The sequence below is a fragment of the Glandiceps talaboti genome, chromosome 20, assembly GCF_964340395.1.
Source record: "Glandiceps talaboti chromosome 20, keGlaTala1.1, whole genome shotgun sequence".
Classification (NCBI taxonomy): domain Eukaryota; kingdom Metazoa; phylum Hemichordata; class Enteropneusta; family Spengelidae; genus Glandiceps; species Glandiceps talaboti.
Genome location: NC_135568.1, coordinates 1737436 through 1761860, shown reverse-complemented (window position 1 = coordinate 1761860; position 24425 = coordinate 1737436). Strand labels below are relative to the sequence as shown.

General features: G+C 36.5%; 2 protein-coding genes across 2 annotated transcripts; one reads left to right on the top strand and one right to left on the bottom strand.

The window, feature by feature from the left end:
- Nucleotides 1–1431: 1431 nt before the first annotated feature.
- Nucleotides 1432–13632, bottom strand: LOC144450949 (DBH-like monooxygenase protein 1). Its single transcript, XM_078141708.1, has 12 exons — nt 13360–13632; nt 9676–9822; nt 9152–9334; nt 8420–8506; nt 7844–8023; nt 7057–7165; nt 6120–6290; nt 5099–5277; nt 4313–4372; nt 3674–3813; nt 2599–2761; nt 1432–1587 (listed from the first exon to the last, which is right to left on the bottom strand). Exons 1-12 carry the CDS (start codon nt 13630–13632, stop codon nt 1432–1434), a joined length of 1848 nt encoding a protein of 615 aa, XP_077997834.1.
- Nucleotides 13633–15970: 2338 nt separating this feature from the next.
- LOC144450718 (uncharacterized) lies at nt 15971–20409 on the top strand. The gene is made up of 5 exons (XM_078141387.1): nt 15971–16111; nt 16951–17317; nt 17519–17976; nt 18617–18992; nt 19222–20409. The coding sequence occupies exons 1-5, from the start codon at nt 16094–16096 to the stop codon at nt 19821–19823; spliced, it is 1821 nt and encodes a 606-aa protein (XP_077997513.1). The 5' UTR covers nt 15971–16093; the 3' UTR covers nt 19824–20409.
- The last annotated feature ends 4016 nt before the right edge of the window (nt 20410–24425 follow it).

Below are 24425 nucleotides of genomic sequence, written 5' to 3'. Positions count from 1 at the left end.
TCCACTATTCACATCATTCTGAGAGAAGTTATAAGAAAAACTTTTGTGATTCTGTAACACCGAACCCATAAGTGATGGCCCTCACTGGTCTTCTTTGAAGAGACAAGTGTTTAGAGAAAGAACTACCCAGTATAAGCAAAGATTATTTATTTATTTATTTGTTAGTTTTATAGGAGGAAAATTCACCCACGATATCATGTTAAGACGATTTCAAATTTATTGCAAATTTCTACATTTCATCATGTATTGTCAATTTGTTAATTAAGTCAAATTTTATTAATTAAGTTAATTTTTAATATAAACTTTTGTTTGATCAACAGCTTGAAATAACGAATCATACCCAAATACTTTGTGAAAAAACTCTTCAATAATCATTATTATTACTGAGTCTTTATATATCTCGGATATGTCTCTTTTGTCGACATAAGTAAATACCACTTAACTCTCTTCTCTTTGGTTGTTAATTCAGTTAAAGTTATATGCTGCATGTACTTCCATGTTAGCATCACAGTGTCTTTTGATAAAATTGGCAAAAATTTAGTAAGTGTACTTATCAAAATAAAATAGAATATAGCTATGCAATGACAAATGAGAACAACTGGGCATGATGCCTTGAGAGAATAAGAAGTGTGTACATGTATGATTCATGCTACAATTCAAATATAAAAAACATGTTGACCATGTTGAAAGAAAACAAACATAACTTACACACCAAGTAGGTAGGACAACACACTTGTCTTAATCCCATTGAACATGTTGAATATATCTAATATCGCAATGACGTCATCTAGTAAAGGTCGATAACGCAGGTCATTATACGGACATAAATTGCAATAAATGACATCATTAAATCCAAGTTACCGATTTGTAGAATATTCTAACTTGTATAACTACCTATACAGGTTTATATGTTATGATTATACTAGCATTATCACAAAATAGTTGCGTTTTAATTATCTCTCGATTCGTGTATAAAAGGTCACGACCTTTATCATGATGTACCTGATCAAGGCAAACTGTTAGCACGTGATTGTTAAGAAGTATGTTTGACTCCAAGTTTAATTACAGAAAGGATTGAACGAATCAGTATACGTAATAACACGTAATATTTTATCATATGTATGAGTCAGATAGTTAATACACTGGTACTAAACTGTACAGGGCTTTGAACTTTGACCACAATTTAGAAAAAAACAACATAAAATGAAAATGTGTATCATTATACATTTATTCACATTAACACAAATGGCATTGTGTGGAATTAGAGTTTATTCAATGAAATATTACAACACTGGTTTCCTCGCACAATTTCCGTTTTGTACTAATTGTAAACCCTAATGATGCTTTTATTAAAGAAGCTGTATACAAATAAATGTAATTGTCACCTATTACAAGTAATTTACATTTCATTAAACTTCTATGTGATAACGCTTATGCAAATAAAGCAACTGCAAACGCAGTAATCATTGTCATGGTAACGGTTATTCCATTACAGTATTGGGATACTGCACCTCCTACAGCTGCACATTGGTCTTCATCCTGTGGCAATGGCTCAATGGCTTGTGGCACGACCACTTGTGCATTTGCCTGCAACAAACATGGACATGAGAATTACTGTTAATACAGCTCTGAGGTTTAGGGACATACTTGGAAAATGTTGTGTGAAAACCAGAGAGTGGTTAATGTCTGATGCAAGATCTCTCCGTAAATGTTTCTAAACAATACTCCACAATGGTTCACCATGTCTCAAAATACTGGGTTCAGCTTAAAATAGTTGGGATTGTATTGGAATATAACTTCAATTTTGATATCGGTTTAAGTCAGTTGTCGTTATGTAAAGTTTGAGAAGCTTGAAATAGAAAATAGCGCCAATGGAGGTTTTGACTTTCAGTAATTTTACCATGCCTATAGCACTACTGAACCTCAGTTTAGTTGTGCTAAAAAAATAACTTTTTCGTAATTACGATTAATTTGTGTTGTACTTGCTGAACCAAGTTACCACGTGCCTTCTCATAAAGCATGTTGATATGTGACAAGGAGGAGGACTTGAATCCTGTTTCCAAAAGAGCAGCTGTCTATTTACCAACCTAATATAGTGACGTCATCATATACATTTGCATATTTGTGACCTTTACCAAGGACATAGTTGGTCAGTTCAAGTGCAGTTGGTGCATTACTTCCTAACTTAGTAACTCCACTAGTCTTCGCTACCCTAAGACTTCTCGGACCATAGATTCCCAAAAATGTGCAACTATCCCATTACATAAATATGTATATACCCACACCTTCACATCATTTACGTATTTGAAACAGAGTTATAGAGACAGACACATGCACAGGTATAGAGACATACACAGGCACAGGTATAGAGACATACACAGGCACAGATATAGAGACAGACACAGGCACAGATATAGAGACATACACAGGCACAGATATAGAGACATACACAGGCACAGGTATAGAGACAGACAGACAGGCCTATAGATAGCAGGAGACAGGCAGAAAAACATAGATCTAGATACTATACAGAGATAAATGAAATTCAAACGTTAAGATACAGACAGCAGAATAAAGTGTATATGGATGTTAACTTACATTGTACACGCCGACATTTGCCTCACAGAGTGTGTAATACATCTGCTGATAAGATTCCTCCATAATGTCAATTTGTTCCTGATTCCATTCCAAACTTTGAAGTACCGCAATTATAGACTGACCAGCGTACTCTTCGGGTTCTACTACTACCGGGGGATACACACTGACAGAAACAAATAAGAAAATGAAGTGAACTAATGATGTGACGAGTAAAGTCGTTCTGCAGGAAATGAGTACAAAAACTTCTCTAAACGTCTGACCAAGATTCACATTAAAGTATACTTCATCAGAGACTTCACAATATCAAAAAACTATGACAATGGCGACAAACACTGCGACATGTGATCAATTCAAGATTTCATAAAAGTCATAAAATTACTATTTCATCATATGATACCCGAATGATAGACTGTACTACAGTCGAAAATAAAGTGATATATTTATTGTGACATCGGATCTGGCGCGGCGACGTTTGTATAGATGTAAACGAACATAGAAATTTCTGATACGCGAAAGCCAAGTGCTCGAAAAGAAAATACTGAATTTATATCCTGGTCATTCTACGTCACAATAACAAGCGTCTACGTCATTGGTTCTGCGATGTTCGAAATATGAGTCAGAACGTAACGTTGAGAATGAATGGTCGCTATTTTTCTTTTAGCTGCGCAAATAGGATTTTGTCACTACTCGTCTTCGACTTATAGTGAGTATGAGGACCCCTTAGGTTACTCGTATTTTCCAAAACTATTGGTGAATAACATTTAATTATTCCAAAATATTTGTCTTCGTTCAGCTGAGGAAAATACGACTGACATAGGGGTCTTGTCATTACGAGTTGCTACACGAATAGTGACATATCATTACGTCACAAGTATTTTCCGGTTGAATGAAGTAAAATATTCGGGAATGTAATAACGGCGACTTGGAATGTTGTGACTCATATTTCAAGCACTGCAAAACCAGTGACGTAGACATGGATTGTCGTGACGTAGAACAACCATGGTATGTAATCCATATTTTCTGTTCAAAGACAATAAATTGGTTTGAGTATGGTAAAATGTCTAAGTATACTTACTCATATGATATTTTTGTAACACCACATAAATTATACAATGCGACGTCAGCAATAATTGAACTTTGACACTTGGATAGTGGAATACGTGGATAATAGTACAGGAAATTTAGGCACATCTCTTCCTTTGTTCCTAGACCACCCTATGTCCAAAGGAAAGACAACAATAAATGTTCGGCGATACATCCACTTTAAATTCTTTGAACCGTATTTTTGATGGTGATATGTCGTCACTCAAACCTATAGTAATGTTGTACCCACTCACTCCCATCTGATACCCAGGCAGTAGCACGCTTTTAATTATGAAAGATTGTACCCACTCACTCCCATCTGATACCCAGGCAGTAGCACGCTTTTAATTATGAAAGATTGTACCCACTCACTCCCATCTGATACCCAGGCAGTAGCACGCTTTTAATTATGAAAGATTGTACCCACTCACTCCCATCTGATACCCAGGCAGTAGCACGCTTTTAATTATGAAAGATTGTACCCACTCACTCCCATCTGATACCCAGGCAGTAGCACGCTTTTAATTATGAAAGATTGTACCCACTCACTCCCATCTGATACCCAGGCAGTAGCACGCTTTTAATTATGAAAGATAGCACAAACAGGGCTACACAGTTATTTTCAACTTACGTATGTCAGTCCCGTCCTCGACGCAGTGTTATAGGTACATTCCAAAATAAGGTGGTCACCCTGTTGTAAATAAGATATGATATGCAGTTATAACACTGACATAGAGGGCAGATATTCATTCTACGCATGTCTGTGATGAAACCATTTACACATAAAAGTCACATCATTGGAAATCAACGAGAAGTCACATCAGTGGAAATCAGCGAGAAGAAGACAACCAAGTACACATGGTCATTTGTTGTGCGAATCAAACTGTTTAGTTAAATATAATAATCTACTCGTTCTATCATACACCCTGAACAGTATTGAATCACCTGAGGGTAATAATATCATACACCCTGAACAGTATTGAATCACCTGAGGTTAATCATATTTGTGTAGCTCTACAAGTAATATGGTGCAATAAATCAAGTCAAATTCATTTGTGTATCCGCACCTTAAAATCAACGACCCCCCACCCACCAACGCAATTCATATTTCAACACATTCCTGCACTACTAGAGGATGAAATCGACTTCTAATTAACATATACAATGTTTTATTTTTGGCATTTTATCAAGTTCCAGTGTATAAATTATTGGATGCCTGATCGAAAAATACAAGTTACAGCTAGTGCAGCGCCAGTTAAAGTTTCACAAGTAAGTAGTGGAAACGGAATTAGTTAAAACGGGAAAAGTTACAACTTCGGATAGTTTGTCCAACTTTTTTGCTTACTTTGAAACTTTTTCTTCGGGTTCACATCAATTTGACAAAGATTAAGTTGATACATAATAAATTACTACTTACTGGGACAACCTGAATAGGTTCTTCAAGATGTCGCATTTCTTGGAAGTTAAAATCATAGCTATCATCATAGGCTATTAGCTTTTGTTCAACGCCTTGACGGAAATGACGAGAACGAATACCAATACCAGCGAGATGAGCATGAAGTAAAGATCCAAATACCGTGATACCACTGGATTCACCTAGAACCTGAAATACAACATAGTGTTGTAAGATTTCGAATACAGACAGTGGACACACGAAATATGATACCTCAGTGACACAAGCCAACAAAAAATATGGGATTTATGGTTGCTCTACGTCACCACAACGTGCATCTACGTCATTGGTACTGTCTTACTTAAAAATAGTCGTTATTTTCCCCGATTGTTCATGTCAGATACTATGCGTGTACAGTTAAAATGGTATCATTCGGCAATATTTTCCTTTATACAACAAGAAAATACGAGCAACCTAAGAGGTTGTCAATACTCGTTTTTCGACTTGCAGTGACAGTGTCCCTTAGGCAGCTCGTATTTTTCTTGGCTAAAAAAAAACTGATATCTGGGAATAACATCTAAACAGAGGTGTGTATTATCACTTGGCATGTATATACTAACACACACACACATACATACATACATACATACATACATACATACATACATACATACATACATACATACATACATACATACATACTAACACACACACATACATACATACATACATACATACATACATACATACATACATACATACATGCATACATACATACATACATACATACATACATACATACATACATACATACATACATACATACATACACAAAGACAGACAGTCATGCTCACAGACAGATATACGGACAGACAAATTTATACGTACATATATACATTATCAAACACACATACATTTCTTGACAACCACCATTCCTTCGTTCATTACATAGGCAGGCAGAGAGCAACACAGAAATCCATGTACACATCAGTTTTGCTCCATAAATAAAATCGTAATCCCTAAGAGATAAGTTGATACGGGGTACTCACTTCTGATAAACATGGTGCTGAACAAAATCCAGGTGACAAGAAACTGGCAGCGTATGGTGGAATAATATTAAAGGGACTGACTATATTTCCTATCTCAAGAACAGCAGCATCACTCTGACGTAAGATAGGTGTGTAGTAGATACGTATTCCTGAAGAATCTACGAAAGCTGGGACCAACAGAGATCAAACAATGATTGTAAGAAGTTCTTTGTCATCGAATGGAATGCATCATATATTAAACAAACTTTGGACAGGTATGTAAACACCAGACTTTTAATCATTAATCATGCAAACAACTTAGTTATGTTATGTTATGTTATGTTTATTTAAGTGTCATGTGTGGACTTACACATAGCCACACCCAGCCCATAGGGCTTACTTAGTAGTAAAGTTAAAATCTGGATCAATAAGATTTATAGGACACATACACTTAGCGCAGCTATCATTCATGCACATAACAAATTATTTAAACTATTAAGCCGACAGTCTGTAATTATTGGTCAAATTAATTGAAAATAATTATTTAAATATAACCATAATCTATATCAACATGTTATGTAGGGCTCCTGAACTTTGGGATGATCAAATGTATGTGCCAAATAAATTATATCAAAGTTGAAGGTTGCAGTCTTCAGATATTGACGGATTACTGACTAATAATTTAAGCAAATTAGTCATTAAATCACTTGTGTAGTAACTTTTATTCGAATTCGATTTTTTTTTCAGATTTCATGTCCACAGACAGACAGACAGACAGACAGACAGACAGACAGACAGACAGACAGACAGACAGACAGACAGTCAGACAGTCAGACACAAGTAGAACACTATCTTCCCATACGGAAGTTAAAAATGCTTCAAAAGTCCGGATTACTTATAGATAAGTCATTAAATGTTTCATCTTTTGATCAACCAGATGATCGAACTACTTACTGTCCTTAAATTCAGGATTGTCATAATGCGTTTCCATAACAACAAAGTCAGGATCACCATTCTCCAAGTCGCCAAGAGAGAAGCCAGCCTCTTCTGGTAGATAGAATGCCTGTATCATGAAAACAAAAATGACAAAGAATTCAAGTTTTCTACGGTGTAATGTATTTTTCCTACATTAAACTATTTGAAAACATCCACTCAGTTGCCAGTAGCAGTTTTTTTTTCTACAAACCAAGCTAACGGTAGAGAGGTTTAGATGCGCGTATTTACGTGTGTTTTATACGCGTAGCGTCATAGTCAGAGTGATCGATTTGAAGCAACCCACGCGTTCTGTATCAGACGATGCTACGTCAAAATGGCAGTCTACACGTAACTGTAAATACGTGTTAAGTTTTTGTCTTTTTTCTTCTATTAAATGTCGTATTTTTCAAAGTTTGGAAGCATAACTGTAAACCAATTGAATGGTTTTTCGTTTGGGTAGTTGCACGAAAAATAGTAAAAATACCGACATGTTTAGAAAACGAAGTCATAATTATGTGTTTGGGTGTTTGGCCTTCTGGACAGAAAATGCCAACGTGTGCGTGCACATTCCAATGTTTTTCACCTGAACGCGTAACTAAATACATCTTTGTACGCGTCGTTACGTGTGCGCCTGCACGATACTGCGCCCGCACACGTACACGCTATAACCATCGTGTATCTAAACCTTTCTAATGGTCCCGTTCGCGTATATCTAAACCTCTCTATTGAGAGAATTGGATATCGTTTGAATTGTGTGGCAACTCACCCCTCCTCCAATGGCCCATGAAATGATAACAGTGGAACACAGACTCATATTAGCTGGCATGTTAGGTTGGTAACACTCGTGTCCATAAGTGTCAAATTCGTCACCAATACTGTGGAAACATTGATAGATCAATACGTGGTGAACCAATGCCTCGTGTCCTTCTTGAATAATAGGTTCGTACTGGAACAAAACAACATTGAGAATTATTGACACAGAGGTTACATTCATGTCTTATTCTCTTAATATATCTGGTATAATATTACAAAACATTCATATTTAACACTTTGAGGGTTTTGTCGCCCCAGACCAGCGATCCGAAATAAAAATATTATTGTCTTTGAAAAAAAGGGTTTCTTCAATTAATTTTGATTTCTATCGTGGAATACATACAGTAAGAACATATAATAAAGTATCTACACAATTTGCCAATGGCTTGTCATGGTAGGATCGCATTCTCAAACGCAAAAAAGATTACAAATCGCAGTTACGGGTTTGTGAAGAGGGTACTGTCCTGACTAAAGGAACAAGTTTAAGTCCCTCGGGTTAGCTGACAGTAAATCTTTGTGATAACAATACCTTGATCATGTGGTGTTTCTTGTCCAGCTTGGGTAATTTGAATAACGTGCACCAATACGTTGTATCTTGATGATGTGGAACAGTGATCTGCGATGAAATAAATGATATTGGAATATATGTCAATAAGAAAGAGTGCCATTCGTCTCTTGTAAGGTAAAAAACATGTGACATGTCAAAACTCTCTTGAACGTATTGCTTGAAGAGCCAATACTGTTTTATCCATTTCCATTATTGCATATATGATTAGCTTGCTAGCAAGTATATAGGGACTATACGTGTATATGTTGATTGACGTTTTAACATAATTATCAATAATTTGTACAGTGAATGTATACACCAAATAAAGATATAAACCTCGAAGTGTTATTACTACTACGGAAAAAGTGCTACCGACAAAGACCTAGACAACTAAAGGCTACTGTTATTGCATGTGGTGGATTACACGAGTAGGCGATGGTAGTTCCTTGGTTATGTAGATATACATTGGTTAACCTTCCTGTAATCAAGACAGTGTAAACACTGAATGAGGTTGAATATGTCATAGGAAAACTTGCCATCATAAATACCGCCCTAGTGTGATTGTAGTTACATCAATGTCCATTCATAGCATATATCAACATGTTGCTTCATTAGTGTTAGTTTTATGTTTGTGTTGCCTTCCCGATAGTTGGTTTTCCATCGTCGTATTTTAACATTGTGAATAATATTGAATAAGTACAAATGTAAACGCACGTTTTGGTTTAAGAAATCATACGTCAGGAGATCGTCTCCAGTTGGCATGTCTGGTAAATCAGGTGTATATCCTAATAGATGTATACTACGACTTCCACGTTGATCACTGCCATGGTAGGATAAACCTGTCTCTGATTCTGGGTCATCTTTATGGTAGGAATAGATAAGTCTGAGTGTACCATCCTGTCAAGATAAAACAGCTGTTAGTATTGTGTAATAAATAATGTTAATAGACAACATCTTATGTTTGTGATGATAACAACATTATCAAGGGTGTTGTTGCGTTTGTTGGTGTGAGAGTTATATTAATATATGGTTGTGGTTGGGATAGTAAATTGTATTTAATTTGTCCACGCCCACCATCACCATCAACTTCTACGGTTGAATTGACACCCTAAGTTAGACTGTACTTACAGCCACAGTTTAACTGCTACCGTTGAATTGACACCCTAAGTCGGGCAGTACTTACAACCACAGTTCAACTGCTACCGTTGAATTGACAACCTAAGTTAGGCAGTACTTACAGCCACAGTTCTATCTTTATCATCGCATGTTTCAAGCTTTCGTGTAAACTTCAGTATAGTGTGTGTCTCCGTCTCCATTCCTCCAAGAAGTTCATAATCTTGACTCTCATCGATGTCCGGTTCACCATTTTTAGTTGCGAAGCGATCCTGAAATATACGATGGCAATGGGAATGGGAGGTGAACTATACACAAGTCTACGAAATCTACTTTTTCATTGCAAAATTCATCGATTTAATGTTTGTTTGTATGAATGAGTAAGTGAATGAATTAATGAATGGCTGCGTGCGTGCGTGCCTGTGTGCGTGTGTTTGTTCGCAGTACAATTTCAATCAAATTCAATTCGATTTAAATTAGTACCAAAAAGTAAAACCATAAAACTACATGTAGTTAATTTCTACGGGTTAAATTTTACATACACATGTGTTAGACATCGGAAGGTTCCTAAAGGTCATATGTCAAAGTGTGAAAACACTCTATCGAAGAAGTAAGGGTGTGATGTAGTAGTCTATCTGCTAGACCTCGGATGTTCTTCCGATACAATACTACACACGACCGAACATTGCTATCGAGGATGGAATATCCGAACAAAGCCCTCACTGCGAACTTCGTTCGCTTATGGTATCGGAAGAAGGCCCGAACGTCTAGCAGCAAGACTAGTGATGTAGCTGCGAATCATTGCTTTGTTTTTATTTACAACACTTTTTATTTTTTGACTCAACATTTTTCGTTTTACTTTTTATTTTCATACGGGGTTTGCAAAGGATATTCTAGTAACAATTACGCGTAGATATCAGCTAATAGCGATGCTCCCAAGGACTGGTGTGAGACAGTCTTATGTCTAAACTACGAACATGTTGTCACTCACCAAACATCTGTTAATACGGAACTTATAGATGACTCATGATCATGTGGTGTTTATGACCTTTGACCTGTGTTTAATTGATGGGATGACATTTCCAAATCAAAGTAACGAATATATAGAATTACGATTATACAAATCGATGAATTGCAATGAAATCATTTGCCACTACAGTCCTTTTTTACCTAAGATTCTGTTTCATTTAATCAACGTTAACCTCAAAGCAATCCGATGTAAATGTTATTACACTCAGTCTGGTAAGTATTTCTACTACTGAAATCATCCTAACTGCCTTGAGTGCCACTTTAGCTATGTAAATAAAGTGAGTTATGTGGACGGAGTTCATCGAAGGAAATATACCAAATGCCTGGAATTCTGTTCTGGACGTGTTTATACAGATAACGGATATAAATTGTTTATTATGTAACACCAACAATTTAGTTTGTCAATAATAATAATAATAATTATGTTGATTAATTATTCATTTGATAGCAATGTGCCAAACATGAAATATTTTTATTATTATTTTATTTACTTATGGAAGAATGACAATAAGATCTCGGATTATTTTATGTTAATTTCAACGTAACTTTTCTAATGATATTTCATTACTTTACGGAAAATAAGAGAACCGCAACACCAGTCCTTTAGTCTGGAAGCCAACTGTGGTCTGTGAGTGAATGTATAAATGGTAATGATACTGTATAGGAACTAGACTAATGAGTGGAGGTGTAAATGGTAATGATACTGTATAGGAACTAGACTATGAGTGAGGTATAAATGGTAACGATACTGTACAGGAACTATGCTGTGAGTGAGGTATAAATGGTAATGATACTGTATAGGAACTAGACTGAGTGGAGGTATAAATGGTAACGATACTGTATAGGAACTAGACTGAGTGGAGGTATAAATGGTAACGATACTGTATAGGAACTAGACTAATGAGTGGAGGTGTAAATGGTAACGATACTGTATAGGAACTAGACTACCAGTCCTTACATTGCAAACACTATCTTCATAATCTTGCAATTCAATGAAAATGACTAGTTTTCAGCATTTAAATATAATTTGGCAAATTCTAGAAATGAGAAATAAAGGTTATAAAAAAGAGGTAATTGATCAGATAAATCACATTGTTAAAATATAATATTGGCAGGTTTATAGTATCTTTTACTAACTGGTTTATCTTGAGATAATCACACCAACACAAACTCCTTGGGCGTAACATGGTTTATCTTGAGATAATCACACCAACACAAACTTCTTGGGCGTAACATGGTCGTTAATCATGCACCTCGATCTAAAATCACAGATTTGTGAGTTGAGAAGGTAGCATGATGTCGATGACTCATGCACAGTATCTAACTTAAAGGCTTTAGATTTCTTATCCTACATGACTAGTCATCTCGTCCCTGAAATCACCAATAGTTTGTAATTTGTTGAAGTAAAATTCCCCTAGACAGGTCCTGTTTTATCTTTCTACACTAGTATCAATACAATCATAGTAGCCGGTTACTGTATATAATACACACATTTGGTATCTATGGAAACCAAGACAACAACACATCATAAGTCGGGGTCAAAGATATAAACATTATCAGTATAGTGACGTCACGATTAGCTGACCCGTTTCCAACTCAATGGCGTGACAATTTGGAAAACACGAGGGTGATAAATTCCCGATGGATTATTAATGCCGATGAAAGGTCTTTATAAAGAAAACTTGTACGTGTATGTAAAGTTTACACTGTATGAATATAAGGCTGAGAAAAGTTGATATGACATATGATGGTATGGAGTGGGAATGGGGTGGGGTGGTTTGTCAATGGAGTTACCAATGGGCTCAGTATAGAATGATTTATTTTCAATGTCATGCTGAAAATTTAGTTTTCTAGACATGAGCGTGACCTACGGTACCACACTTAAAAGTAGGAACACATAAATATACTGTTAACTTCGTTCAAGCTGTCGACGACATCGATCGCTAACTATTGAACTGGGTTGTTGTCCGTCCGCGGTCCATCCGTCAACTCGTCATCTTATCTGAAACAGTTCTTTAAGTTTGCTTTGAAATTTAGTGTGTATTTTGCAAGGGTTTTATGTTTTCATATGTATACAAGTTAGATCATGTGTTATTTTCAATATTGGTTAGTATTTTTGATGAAAATGACAGATTTGACTTCTAATTGAAACAGCTTGCAGTTTCTATTGATAAGTGGAATGTATGAACCTATTGTTAAGGTAAGTGATGTCTGTAAATATATACTTTTGTTGAACTGATACAAGTATTTTGGTCAACTAATACTTTTTTTAAAGTTAATATTATTTTTTTTCATATAGATATGTATTTAAGTATACATGAAAGGATATAGGTTTACAATGATCAAACTCAAAGATTGAGATAAATGAAATTGTATGTACGTTCTATTTATAAACGAGGGACTAATACTAGCCTGGAATGGAGACTTTATAAAAAAAATTTGGAAAGCAAAATATAAGATCCCCATCCGCATGGATTCCAGGCTTGGAAGATACTAGTACGTGTTTTTAGAAAAGCATAGAAGAAAGAGTCGTGTCAATGTTGTGTGACCTTGGCCATATCAAAATGAATTATAGACCCTACACCCCTACATGTAGGTCTTTGTGCGAACAAACACTATAGATATTGCTGTTGTGTATTTAAGGGTGGTAACGTCAATTTACAATGTAAAAAACAAACAACGCTAGTACAGGCCTGATTTGACAATGACATTGTATGACCATGGGGTACGGTTCGCATCAAGTAAATTTACTCTTTAAAGTCGTAAAAAGAAAGACTTACCTTAAAAAATACTTCACCGTCTTTCACCCAGCCGATGACAATATCTGCATTGGTCATTCCGCCATTGGGAGAGATACCAAAACCAACGTACCCGAGTGTTTCGGCATGAACCTCAAACGTGATCGTTTTGTCGTCAAATTTCCAGTATAACTGGAATTTTTCAAACTCATCTAGGTATGCATTATGGCTATAATCATCTGTTGGAATAGATGCCCCATTGACAGTTAACATGGAGACTAGAACCAACAGAAACGCTCCAAGTACACCGTACATCTTGGAAGTTGAAGACTTACTGTTTACTCGTCTACTAATACTTGTCCTGTGTACAATGATTACTACCTTTACATTATTAACATATGCAAATGAAAGGAGTGCCACCGGCAATACTACGTGTTGTTCTAGCTCTAGCTATCGTACATATCATTACATAACGATGAAGGTCACGTTGGAAGATTACTGGGTGGCCTAGTCTTGCTGCTAGACGTTCGGGCTTTCTTTCGATGCTATAACTATAAGCGAACGAAGTTCGCATGTGAGGGCCTGCCCGTAGTCTTGCTGCTATACGTTCGGGCTTTCTTTCGATGCTATAACTATAAGCGAACGAAGTTCGCATGTGAGGGCCTGCCCGAAGAACATCCGAGGGCTAGCTGATAGACTATGGGTGGCCTTGAGCACAGGCATTTGTTTCCAGAGTTATGTCTCAGAATGTTACTCTCAAAATACAATAAAATGTCGATAATATCATTAATATTGACGTATTTAGCCAACTATATATGAAAGTCGTAAAAGTACATTTATGTTTCTGTGATCGCGTAGGTTCACTCACTGCGAAACTCGAAGTGATGGTACTATGAGTGAACCTGCGCGATCACAGAAACAAGTGTAATTTTACCCCTTTCAAGTGATTTATACTTCTATAGAATGAGGTGATGATACCCCCAATTTGAGTGAGGGCGCTGTATTCTCAATTTCCTGTTTGTAGTCTGGAATGGCCTATTGGTGATAGTTGGTATCCTCTGTCTGATGTAGATGGATACCTTTAATTTACATTTTATTAACTTGCATGATCAAGGTCCGTCTAGACGGATAAAAACGTACGTACGCGTCATGTTTAATTTGTTTAAAGTTTACCGTTCCAAAGTTACTGTAACCATGTTTAATGTAATGAACAATATGTTCACTACAGAACGTATTGTTATTATGATAATAATTAGATGCAAAACGCTTTGATAACAGTGTGATTGGAAAGTGGTATATAAATATAATATTATTATTGATGAAAAAGACAATACTGTTGACAATAAGTTGAGGGCTTTTCAATTACATGTACCTACATATTACCTAATAATGTAACATTATCAAAATTCAATCCACCTAGAGTTGAATCTGAGAAATTTACCTTCTGTGATAAAAAGGAAGAAACTTTAATTCATTTATTTTATGATTGTGAATTTATTATGGAGTTTTGGGATGAATTGTATGTGTTATGGGAAGGAAAGCAGGACTTATCAATATTCCAAATGTAAGACAAATCATCCTAATAGGTGATGAACAAATGTCATTATTATTGAATTTGTTATTCTTGTTGCTAAGCGTTATGTTTTATATTTCAAAGTTTAGAAAACAAAAACCAGATTTGATGGCATACAAAAAATACTTGCAAAATATTCAGAGTTTAGAGATTCATATTGTGGTTAGAAAAAGTCAATCAAATGCACATATTAAGAAATGGGGTCAGTTTTTGAAATTGAGAACTTAAGAACAGTTTCTGAATACAAAATGTAAAAGATTTTCATCCATGAAAAGAATCGTATTTTTAGCTCAATAAAAACGTTTTTAAATAAAAAAACAAAACGAAAAAACAAACAAACAAGAAGACAATACTGTTTTACATATAAATTAGTTTGACATCACTCCATGGGAAATTATTGTAAAAACATTCAGGTAACGTAACATCACCCAGATAGTCTTCCATTCCTGGCCACTACAAGGCTGACGTATTTTGTCTGTCGCCCTCACACGTACAACGTACACGTACAATATCGTCATCGGTCAACTCTCCGTGACCCCTCTCATGGATAGAGCAGGCCGGTGAGGGCGCAGTGACACGACGTACCTTCGTCTCAGCCATACATAGAGGTACGTAGAAGGGGAGAGTCTGCCTTATACCTCCACGATATGCTGTATGAATAGATTTGTAATTCTACACATAAACTTTTATGCAAAATATTACACCGTTTTTAATATATATACAGATCACACCAAGATACATGGGAGTCTGTGATGACAGTAGATAGAACAGTCGCTTGGTATTTCGAATACATAAAATACGTTGTATTCAGTGTAAGAAAACAAAGCGCTTCTGCTTCAACCTCTAAACATCTCTGACAGCACTACACACTATTTACGGTTAGGTGCTTGACTGAGCATGTGCATATAACATGAATAAAGTACCACTAAATAACGCGAGAGCACACAGTGTGAGTGATAGTACATACGGTATGGTGTCATTTGCCCTGCATTTCAACCCACCAGTCAGGTGACAATTACAATGTGGGAAATTTTCCTTCTAAAAATAGCATTTGAATATCCGTTTTCGATAGAATATATCTCCCTCGCTCAGACATGAAAAGCCTTCTCTTTCGTTTTCAAACTCAAGGCAGACACTGCTGGGTAAGGTGCACGTTTACACTGCGGTCTGACTTCGTTCTTTCCACCATACCAAGGAAGTGAAATGGGCAATTGTTGTCCGGTAAGTGAAAGTTTGTCTGATATAGTGAACTGAGCTTAAACAAACGTAAAGTCCAGCAATTTGAAACCCCTGTCTCTTGACGCTCCTTGTAAAATGTCGAAAACACTCAAGATACATGAATAGAATCGATTTCGTTTGACACCGTGACGGTATACCGGTAACATCGCATATCAATATGCTTCTAAATTTTGCAAGTGTAAATATCATTCGTCAAAGATATTGGGTGGGTGGGGGGGGGGGGTTATCATGGTCGAGATGTTACATTCACCGCCAATATATGAACAAGACAAGTCCCTTAGGATAGGGAAAGTATAAAATAGTTGACAGAATGGGACCAAACTTAGAAGAGACATTGTGCATTTACTATGGTATATGTGGGCTTGTCTATCGAGAGCACAGGGAGCACAGGGGGTGTAATATTTCATAGATTGTTGTTTTCTTATTGCTTAGAATGCCGTTTTCTTAAGAAAATATCGTACGAATCTTGCTGCTACAAATGTATCAATCTCTATACTACTAAGAATTATATCTCTGCCATGTTATATTTAGTCTGTAGACCTGGAAAACAACAATCTATGAAATATTATACGCCCCTGTGATCGAGAGCTTTGACGTGCCTGACCAAAACATGTCAAAGGTCAAACAATTGTGTGGAAAGAAATGAAAGCAATTACGTCATTATCATGCAACGTTGTCAGCAGATCTGAACCTCACTTCTGCTAATAACAACTTGAGGCTCAGCATACAATACAAAAATAATATACATATGATAACGGCTAAAATAATCATACCACTGTGAAATGTGTATATAGTAGTATAATGTCTGGGTTTTTTTACAGACTGACAGCGATAAGGAAAATGAAGTTGATAGAACAGAAAGTTTGAACAATGATGACGTCGACGGTGAGAATGAAGACGAGATTAGTAGTGATGAGAGTTCTGGTAAGAAAGAAAAAGACAAGAAAAAGAAGAAACCAGAAAAGGGTAAAGACGGAAAGAAAAAGGAAGAAGTTGTAAAGTTAGAAATAAAAGAGACCAAAGTAGCAACAGTCGACCAATCATTTAAGGATGCAGCTGATCCATTCAATGAAACCGTAGATACAAAAACAGCTTTCCAGAAGGCAATAGCCGATTTCAAAGGTCTCGCCAATCACGAGAACACCGACACATTGAAAGACGCCATGTTGGATTTGAAGAAAAAGCTTCGTAAGTAAATTATCATGACAAGTTTATCTTATTAGTTCTGAATATAGAACTTTAGAAATGTTTTACAATTGTGACGTAAGTCTACGATATCAGAATAATTTTGTTTTACTAAATATGACAACTTTTCCTGTTTGATAATATTCATTCGACCTTTGACCCCTGATTTAACAAATAAATGTTTTATTCTATCACTCCTAACAGCTCATCTGAAGTTGCAGTTTCAGAAGAATCCGATAAAACTTATCCTTACGACAGGAGAGAGCGAAGACAAAGGGCAAGACGTGGTGGATCTCGCCAAAAAACTGGTTGACTTCGTGAAAGACATCAATGACATGAGCAAAAGAGTGTTGGAGTTATTACCAAAAGCAGAGAAGGACGCTGAAGATTTGGTCAAAAAATCATCTGACCTAGTCGATTCTGTGAAAAATGCCAATCTCAAATTTTGTGAAGGTCTTCGAGCGGTGAAAAATGCCTATCATAATGTGAAAGAGTTCAAAAAAGTTCCAAACATATGTAAAAACATCTACAAAGCCATTGATGACTTCTTTAGTGAATTTAAAGAAGCCGTTGAGGCGGTTGAAGCAGCCGATGCGAAGACAGGGAGGATTGAAACTCAGGATGAAGACAGCGCCACCGAGAATACACCGTTACTGTCAGAGGTAAGAGACTGTATTTTATTTCTTGAGGAATGTTACTCTTTGAATTAGGTTTTCGCAAGATGACTGTCTGTCTGTCTGTCTGTCTGTCTGTCTGTCTGTCTGTCTATCTGTCTGTCTGCCTGTCTGTCTGTCTCTCTGTGTGTGTGTGTGTATGTGTGTGTGTGTCTGTCTGTCTGTATGTCTGTCTGTGTGTGTACGTACGTACGTGTGTCTGTCTGTCTGTCTGTCTGTCTGTCTGTCTGTCTGTCTGTCTGTCTGTCCCTCTCGTGCAAAAGAAACAATTGTGTAAAAAAGAAAAAGAGAAAAACAAAATAATCATATTCTTGAACAATTATTCTGAAGAATGGTCATATAAACAAAAAAACTGCTGGTTTTATTCTAGTAATTAATGTGAAACTTGCTTTGCTTAAATATTATTTTTTTGGACAAACTTACATTCTTTTATTCGTCCCTCAGACGATTAGGCAAGCACATTATGATGATAACAATTACAATCGTCGCAAACCACGACCGTTTTACGGCACAGTTCTTAACAAGCTGGTCCCTATTTCGAAGTGTAGTGGTAGAAATAATAACTCTGGTTTGCGAGAATAACAATTACTTGATCATATTGAATGTCTATAATTCTCTTCTTCTACAGACGAGTGAGGCTGACAGCGATAAGGAAAATGAAGTTGATAGCGAGACAGAAACAAAGAATCATGACGTCGACGGTGAGAATGAAGCCGAGATTAGTAGTGACGAGAGTTCTGGAAAGAAAGAAAAAGACAAGAAGAAGAAGAAACCTGAAAAGGGTAAAGACGGAAAGAAAAAGGAAGAAGTTGTAAAGTTAGAAATAAAAGAGACCAAAGTAGCAACAGTCGACCAATCATTCAAGGATGCAGCTGATCCATTCAATGAAACAGTAGATACAAAAACAGCTTTCCAGAAGGCAATAGCCGATTTCAAAGGTCTCGCCAATCACGAGAAGACCGACACATTGAAAGACGCCATGTTGGATTTGAAGAAAAAGTTTCGTAAGTAAAGATTATTGTGATTTTTCTAATTAGTTCTGAATACAGAACTTTAGAAATGTTTTGCAGTAATATAAAAATGTCGCCCAATTGTGACGTAGGTCTACGATATCAGAAATTTTGTTTTACCTCAAAATGCAAATTGGTTACAACTTTTCCTGTTTGATAATATTCATTCGACCTTTGACCCCTGATTTAACAAATAAATGTTTTATTCTATCACTCCTAACAGCTCATCTGAAGTTGCAGTTTCAGAAGAACCCAATAAAACTTATCCTTACGACAGGAGAGAGCGAAGACAAAGGGCAAGACGTGGTGGATCTCGCCAAAAAACTGGTTGACTTCGTGAAAGACATCAATGACATGAGCAAAAAAGTTTTGGAGTTATTACCAAAAGCAAAGAACGACGCCGAAGATTTGGTCAAAAAATCATCTGACCTAGTCGATTCTGTGAAAAATGCCAAACTCAAATTTTACGAAGTTCCCGGAGCGGTGAAAAATGCCTACCATAATGTGAAAGAGTTCAAAAAAGTTCCAAACATATGTAAAAACATCTACAAAGCCATTGATGACTTCTTTAGTGAATTTAAAGAAGCCGTTGAGGCGGTTGAAGCAGTCGATGCGAAGACAGGGAGGGTTGAAACTCAGGATGAAGACAGCGCCACCGAGAAGACAGGAACAAACGAAAATCGAGATGAAGAGAGTGCCACGGAGAAGACAGGAAGAAACGAAAACAAAGATGACGACAGCGCCACAGCAAATACAGGGACGGATGAAAATCAAGGTGAAGATCATCATAGCGCCACCGAGAAGACACTGTTGCTGCCAAAATAATAAACACTGAATTCACATATTCTCAACAATAATGTAATTGTAAACCTAATTTTTCAATGTGTCTGTGTCTGTCTGTCTGTCTGTCTGTCTTATTCTCTTTATCTAAAATTGATACTAGACGGAAAATTAACTACGAATATACAACAGTTTTCAGTATATCAGATACCACATGTTATTGAAAATGTGCATGTACCAGTGTCTTTACCAACCTTTTGAATGGTTACGTGGACTGAAGATCAATTCTGTATCTTAAGTCATGCCGTTGCATAATTTTGACATAGTTTCCCTACGTAGAATGCAATATAGTGTTTGATATAACGACAGACAAAGTTTTCCTTGCCTGTGATATAACTTTGGCTCATTGACGGTCAGAGTTAGTCTGTAAGGTACGCCTTGGCGGGGCGCCCTCACTCATCGGTCAAACTCAGTGAGAGGAGGCCGGTGAGGGCGGAGGGACGTACATGACGTACATTTGTATCATACAGTCTATGTCACAGTGTGTAGAAATTGATTTGCACTCATGTATACACATCATTTGTTACTTAATAAGATGAATCGATGGCTTCCATTAATAAAGAAATAATATTAATCATGCAATTCCAATGTCTCTCTCTGATCTTGAGGTTGAAAGGGTCGTCAGGACGTCGACTTAGCCAAAATTGTACATGAATCTACACTTAGACTAAATTGTATAATATATGTCGTGTCTTCCGCCCTCACGTGTGTCATACAAACGGAGAAGGGTCGACTGACAATGCTGTGCATAGAATGACGCGCATTGAAACGGAAAAAATGGCGCGGAATCCTAACCGCAATGAACTTTTACGCGCGCGCAATATTTGCGTCGTGGAAACGTTGTGGTGCAGAATTCCAGCATGTGCATGATGTGTTCCAAGTTAGAACAGAGTAAAACCGTTGGTGACAACATTCCCAGATGACAGAAAACACCATACATTAACTGCTCTCAAACATAGTGAACACGTTTCTCTGGGAATCCATGCTACGATGGAAAAATCGGAGGAGAAACCTAAAGGTGGGTCGATTGCTCAAATTAGTAACCTATTCTACTTCGCCTGGTGAAACAAATTTTATATCGAATTGAATTTACTTGAAATAGCGTACAATATCTCATTTCGGGGATCGATATTGAAATGGTACGCTAGTTCTATAATTGTGAATATTCCTGTACATGTATATCGTCATTATCTAAATTTGACTCACAGATGATGTAGTGTCGTACAGTATTAGGTAGTTTTTGATTTTAGTTTTTGATTCAACGTTAGTTCTTTTGTTTGAAACATACCTCCTTTCTATCACTGTGCTGTCTCAGTCCTTCACTTGTATAAACTTGTCAGTTCGATTTCTTAGAATAGTCTGTCACGGTGTGAGGTTGTGGTTATCTTTTCATACGTTTCAAATAGAATATTCATTGAAATCATTCAATTTTTTTCAGTCGCTGGATCTTCAAGCCTTGTGTCACGTCCATTCATTTTTATTGGGAAATCGTTGCTTGCAAGTTTAACTTACTTGCTTCTGATTGTCAGACTCCTTTTTGGATTACTCGCCCTTGTGTTTGACTTTGTGATTATGATCTGTATGACGGTCGTCGTGATACTGGAACAACTGATGCTCCGTATATGTCCTAAGGTGATTTCTTCACCAATTACTTCAACAAGAGGTTTGCTCGGTAAGTTAACACACATACTCCCTGGCCACAACACCAGCATAAATATCGGTTGTCGACTCGGATCATCTGAGAGTCGAAGGGAAGCCCATATGCATGAATAGTGTAAGGCCGATAATGTCCCTAGACTGACTAGATTCGCCGTTGTTGGCGCTTTTGTTGTTACGCATGTCTAACACTATGGCGTGCACAACGACGAATCAGTCTGGTTTTCTACTTCTACATTCAAAGCCTATTCAGGGACTGGAAGCTATGTAACTGTGGCAATTTGGATGTCAAATAACAAAGAAGTTCGGCGATAAAAATGTAACAATTTTCCTTCGAAATAACCTGAAACTGGTATTGGTATATATCATAGTCAGACTCAGTTTGAGAGATTATGATACACAGTACATAACATATATATGAGAGAAAATTAAAACGGCGTAAATATTAGACCATGAGAGATGTGTCAGGTCTAAATCATTTCTCTATCAATGTTTGTTTCTCAATTTTGAAATTTATTCAATTCAATGATGGTGTAACACGTGTACCAAGTAAACACAAACACCATCATAGAAAAGAAAAAGTGGACTTCATCTGAGAGACTAGAAAGGTACAGCACGTAGTAGGATATGACTTCTTGGCAACGAATGCAAATTGTAGAAAATGACACATATTCTTGTCGAATCTTTTGATACGACGAGTCTATCGCGCGAAAACTTGCTTTCATTCTGTATGATTTATTGGTAAAATTAATTCACAGCGACAAATACAAATATGATGGTTACCAAAGACTACTATGTGTGCAGTTGTGGGGGATGAACTACGGGTCAATTTTTCACCACAAAATTAAAGGCTTAGTTGATGTCCATTAATATCATAAACATCATATTACAGTGGCTCTCACAGGCCATTCATGTTAACATTTTGAATTTTACACTTAAAATGTCTTTTGTGTTTTGTTTAGGTAAGATGCTTCTAACCGACTGCAGAATGACCCGGATGTACAAATCGGCGACAACGGATGAACCACCAGCAACTCCAAGACGGCAACAGCCGAGACGTAGTTGCCAAAGCAAATATAAGTAGAATGGCTCATTGTGTGAGCTAATGTCGTGTGAGGTAATGATTATAGCATGATGAGTATATGGTCAGGGCCCTGTATATGGTGTCACGGTTCAGAATATGTTTTTGTTTTCCATCTCGTTAACTATATTGTGCCACTGACGTACGTTGTAGAGAGAGTCACACTCTAGGGTTTGTGATTGTACATGACGGTTTTACTAATATAGCGCATGAATCTAAATAATGATATTACTTTTTTCTCTCAGAATATCAGCATAAATATAGTACAGATTAAAACCGATTTCTTTATTTACATGTTGTTTTTTAGGCAAGATGAAGAAAAATTATTCGTTCCCATCAGTCAATTACCATTCCTGTCGCTATTTACCATTTTCGTGAATTTTCATATAGTGATATGAGCCAGATTAACTTGATGCCAAACTCTACATATCTTACATATCAGGGTTGGATGAGAAGACATCATACAAACTTAGTGTTTTGTAGTTCAATTGCAACTCAAAAGAACCCTATCACTGTCCAGTAACAATGCGATTTACCTTGTGACTTGACGCGGGTCTTACGAGATGTCACAGTCACGTGACCTATGTCCCTAACCATAGACAGTCTCCCCTCCACTGTCTATGCCCTAACTAAATGTTGCCTTTAACATGTTCTGATATTCGTTTATTTTTTCCTATTTTTCTTTTCAGCCCATTTGCCGGACTCACCTTTCTACACCTTTGGAAACACATTTCAAGAATATAAAGACCAAGTCCTGCTATTTTTAATTTCAACGTTTGCTTTTTAAACCGCTGACCCAAGCAAATATCTGGACTTATTTCAATCCGTCTAGATCTTTTTCTTTGTCCTCTTTTTCGTTACTGTACCTGATTCACTTACAATGATCTCACCATCTGTATGTATGAACATATGGTTTCTCATTGATATGGTTTACAATTGGATTAACATGTGTACGATCTAGTATAGGTAAATGTACGACGCCGAGTTACCCCACATTCGCCTTGTTGTTCGTTTACGATTTGAACGATCTTCAGAGGTCTGAAGTCTTTGCTAGCTATCGAATAAATGGGATAAAGTCACTGCACTATCTATATCTCAGTTGTTTCTAGTAGCGAAATGTTATGACGTAGCTGCTATGACGTAGCTACTAGTACTATTTAGAATAAAAAGTATCAATGTTTGTGTATGAAATGGCATGATGAAACTTGACTCTCTTCATGATCAGCTGTCATGTTCATTTTTTATCCCCTTGAGCGAATTCCTACAGCTTGAAGTTGACAATAATGAACCAATAGTGTTTAAATAAGGAATCATATATATAAGGTGAAATGTGTTTTATTTCTATAAAATGTGTTTAATAAAGAAAGACAAGGTACATTCACAGTAGGTTTATCACATTTCCGTTATCAGAGCGTTTCTGAATGACTCGAGTGTTAGTTATTTTTTAAAAGTTCCTATTCATAAATTATAACTAACTATACAAACCATATTCAGTGGTGAAGAAATCCTACACAATGGAGTTCTCCCCTGTCTATGCTTGCATGCACTGCAACTGGGACATTTTTTTTCATCAAATAACCAAATGTATATTCACTAAAAGTTGGTCTTATAAAAAGAATTGATTAGATTTCTAGTGTATACAGCTAAAAGTTATAATATATAACAAAACATTTCAAAGAAATAATAAACGTTCCAGTTGCAGCTAGTGCAGATTTAAAACAATTTACAGCAAATTCCATCACGTAACGAGAGAATAGGAGTATATGGAAGATATGGCCTTTTTTGTTTTTTAAAATTCTGCACGAGATGAACGAACAGAAGACGAAATATACTTTTCTTTTATTGTAAAT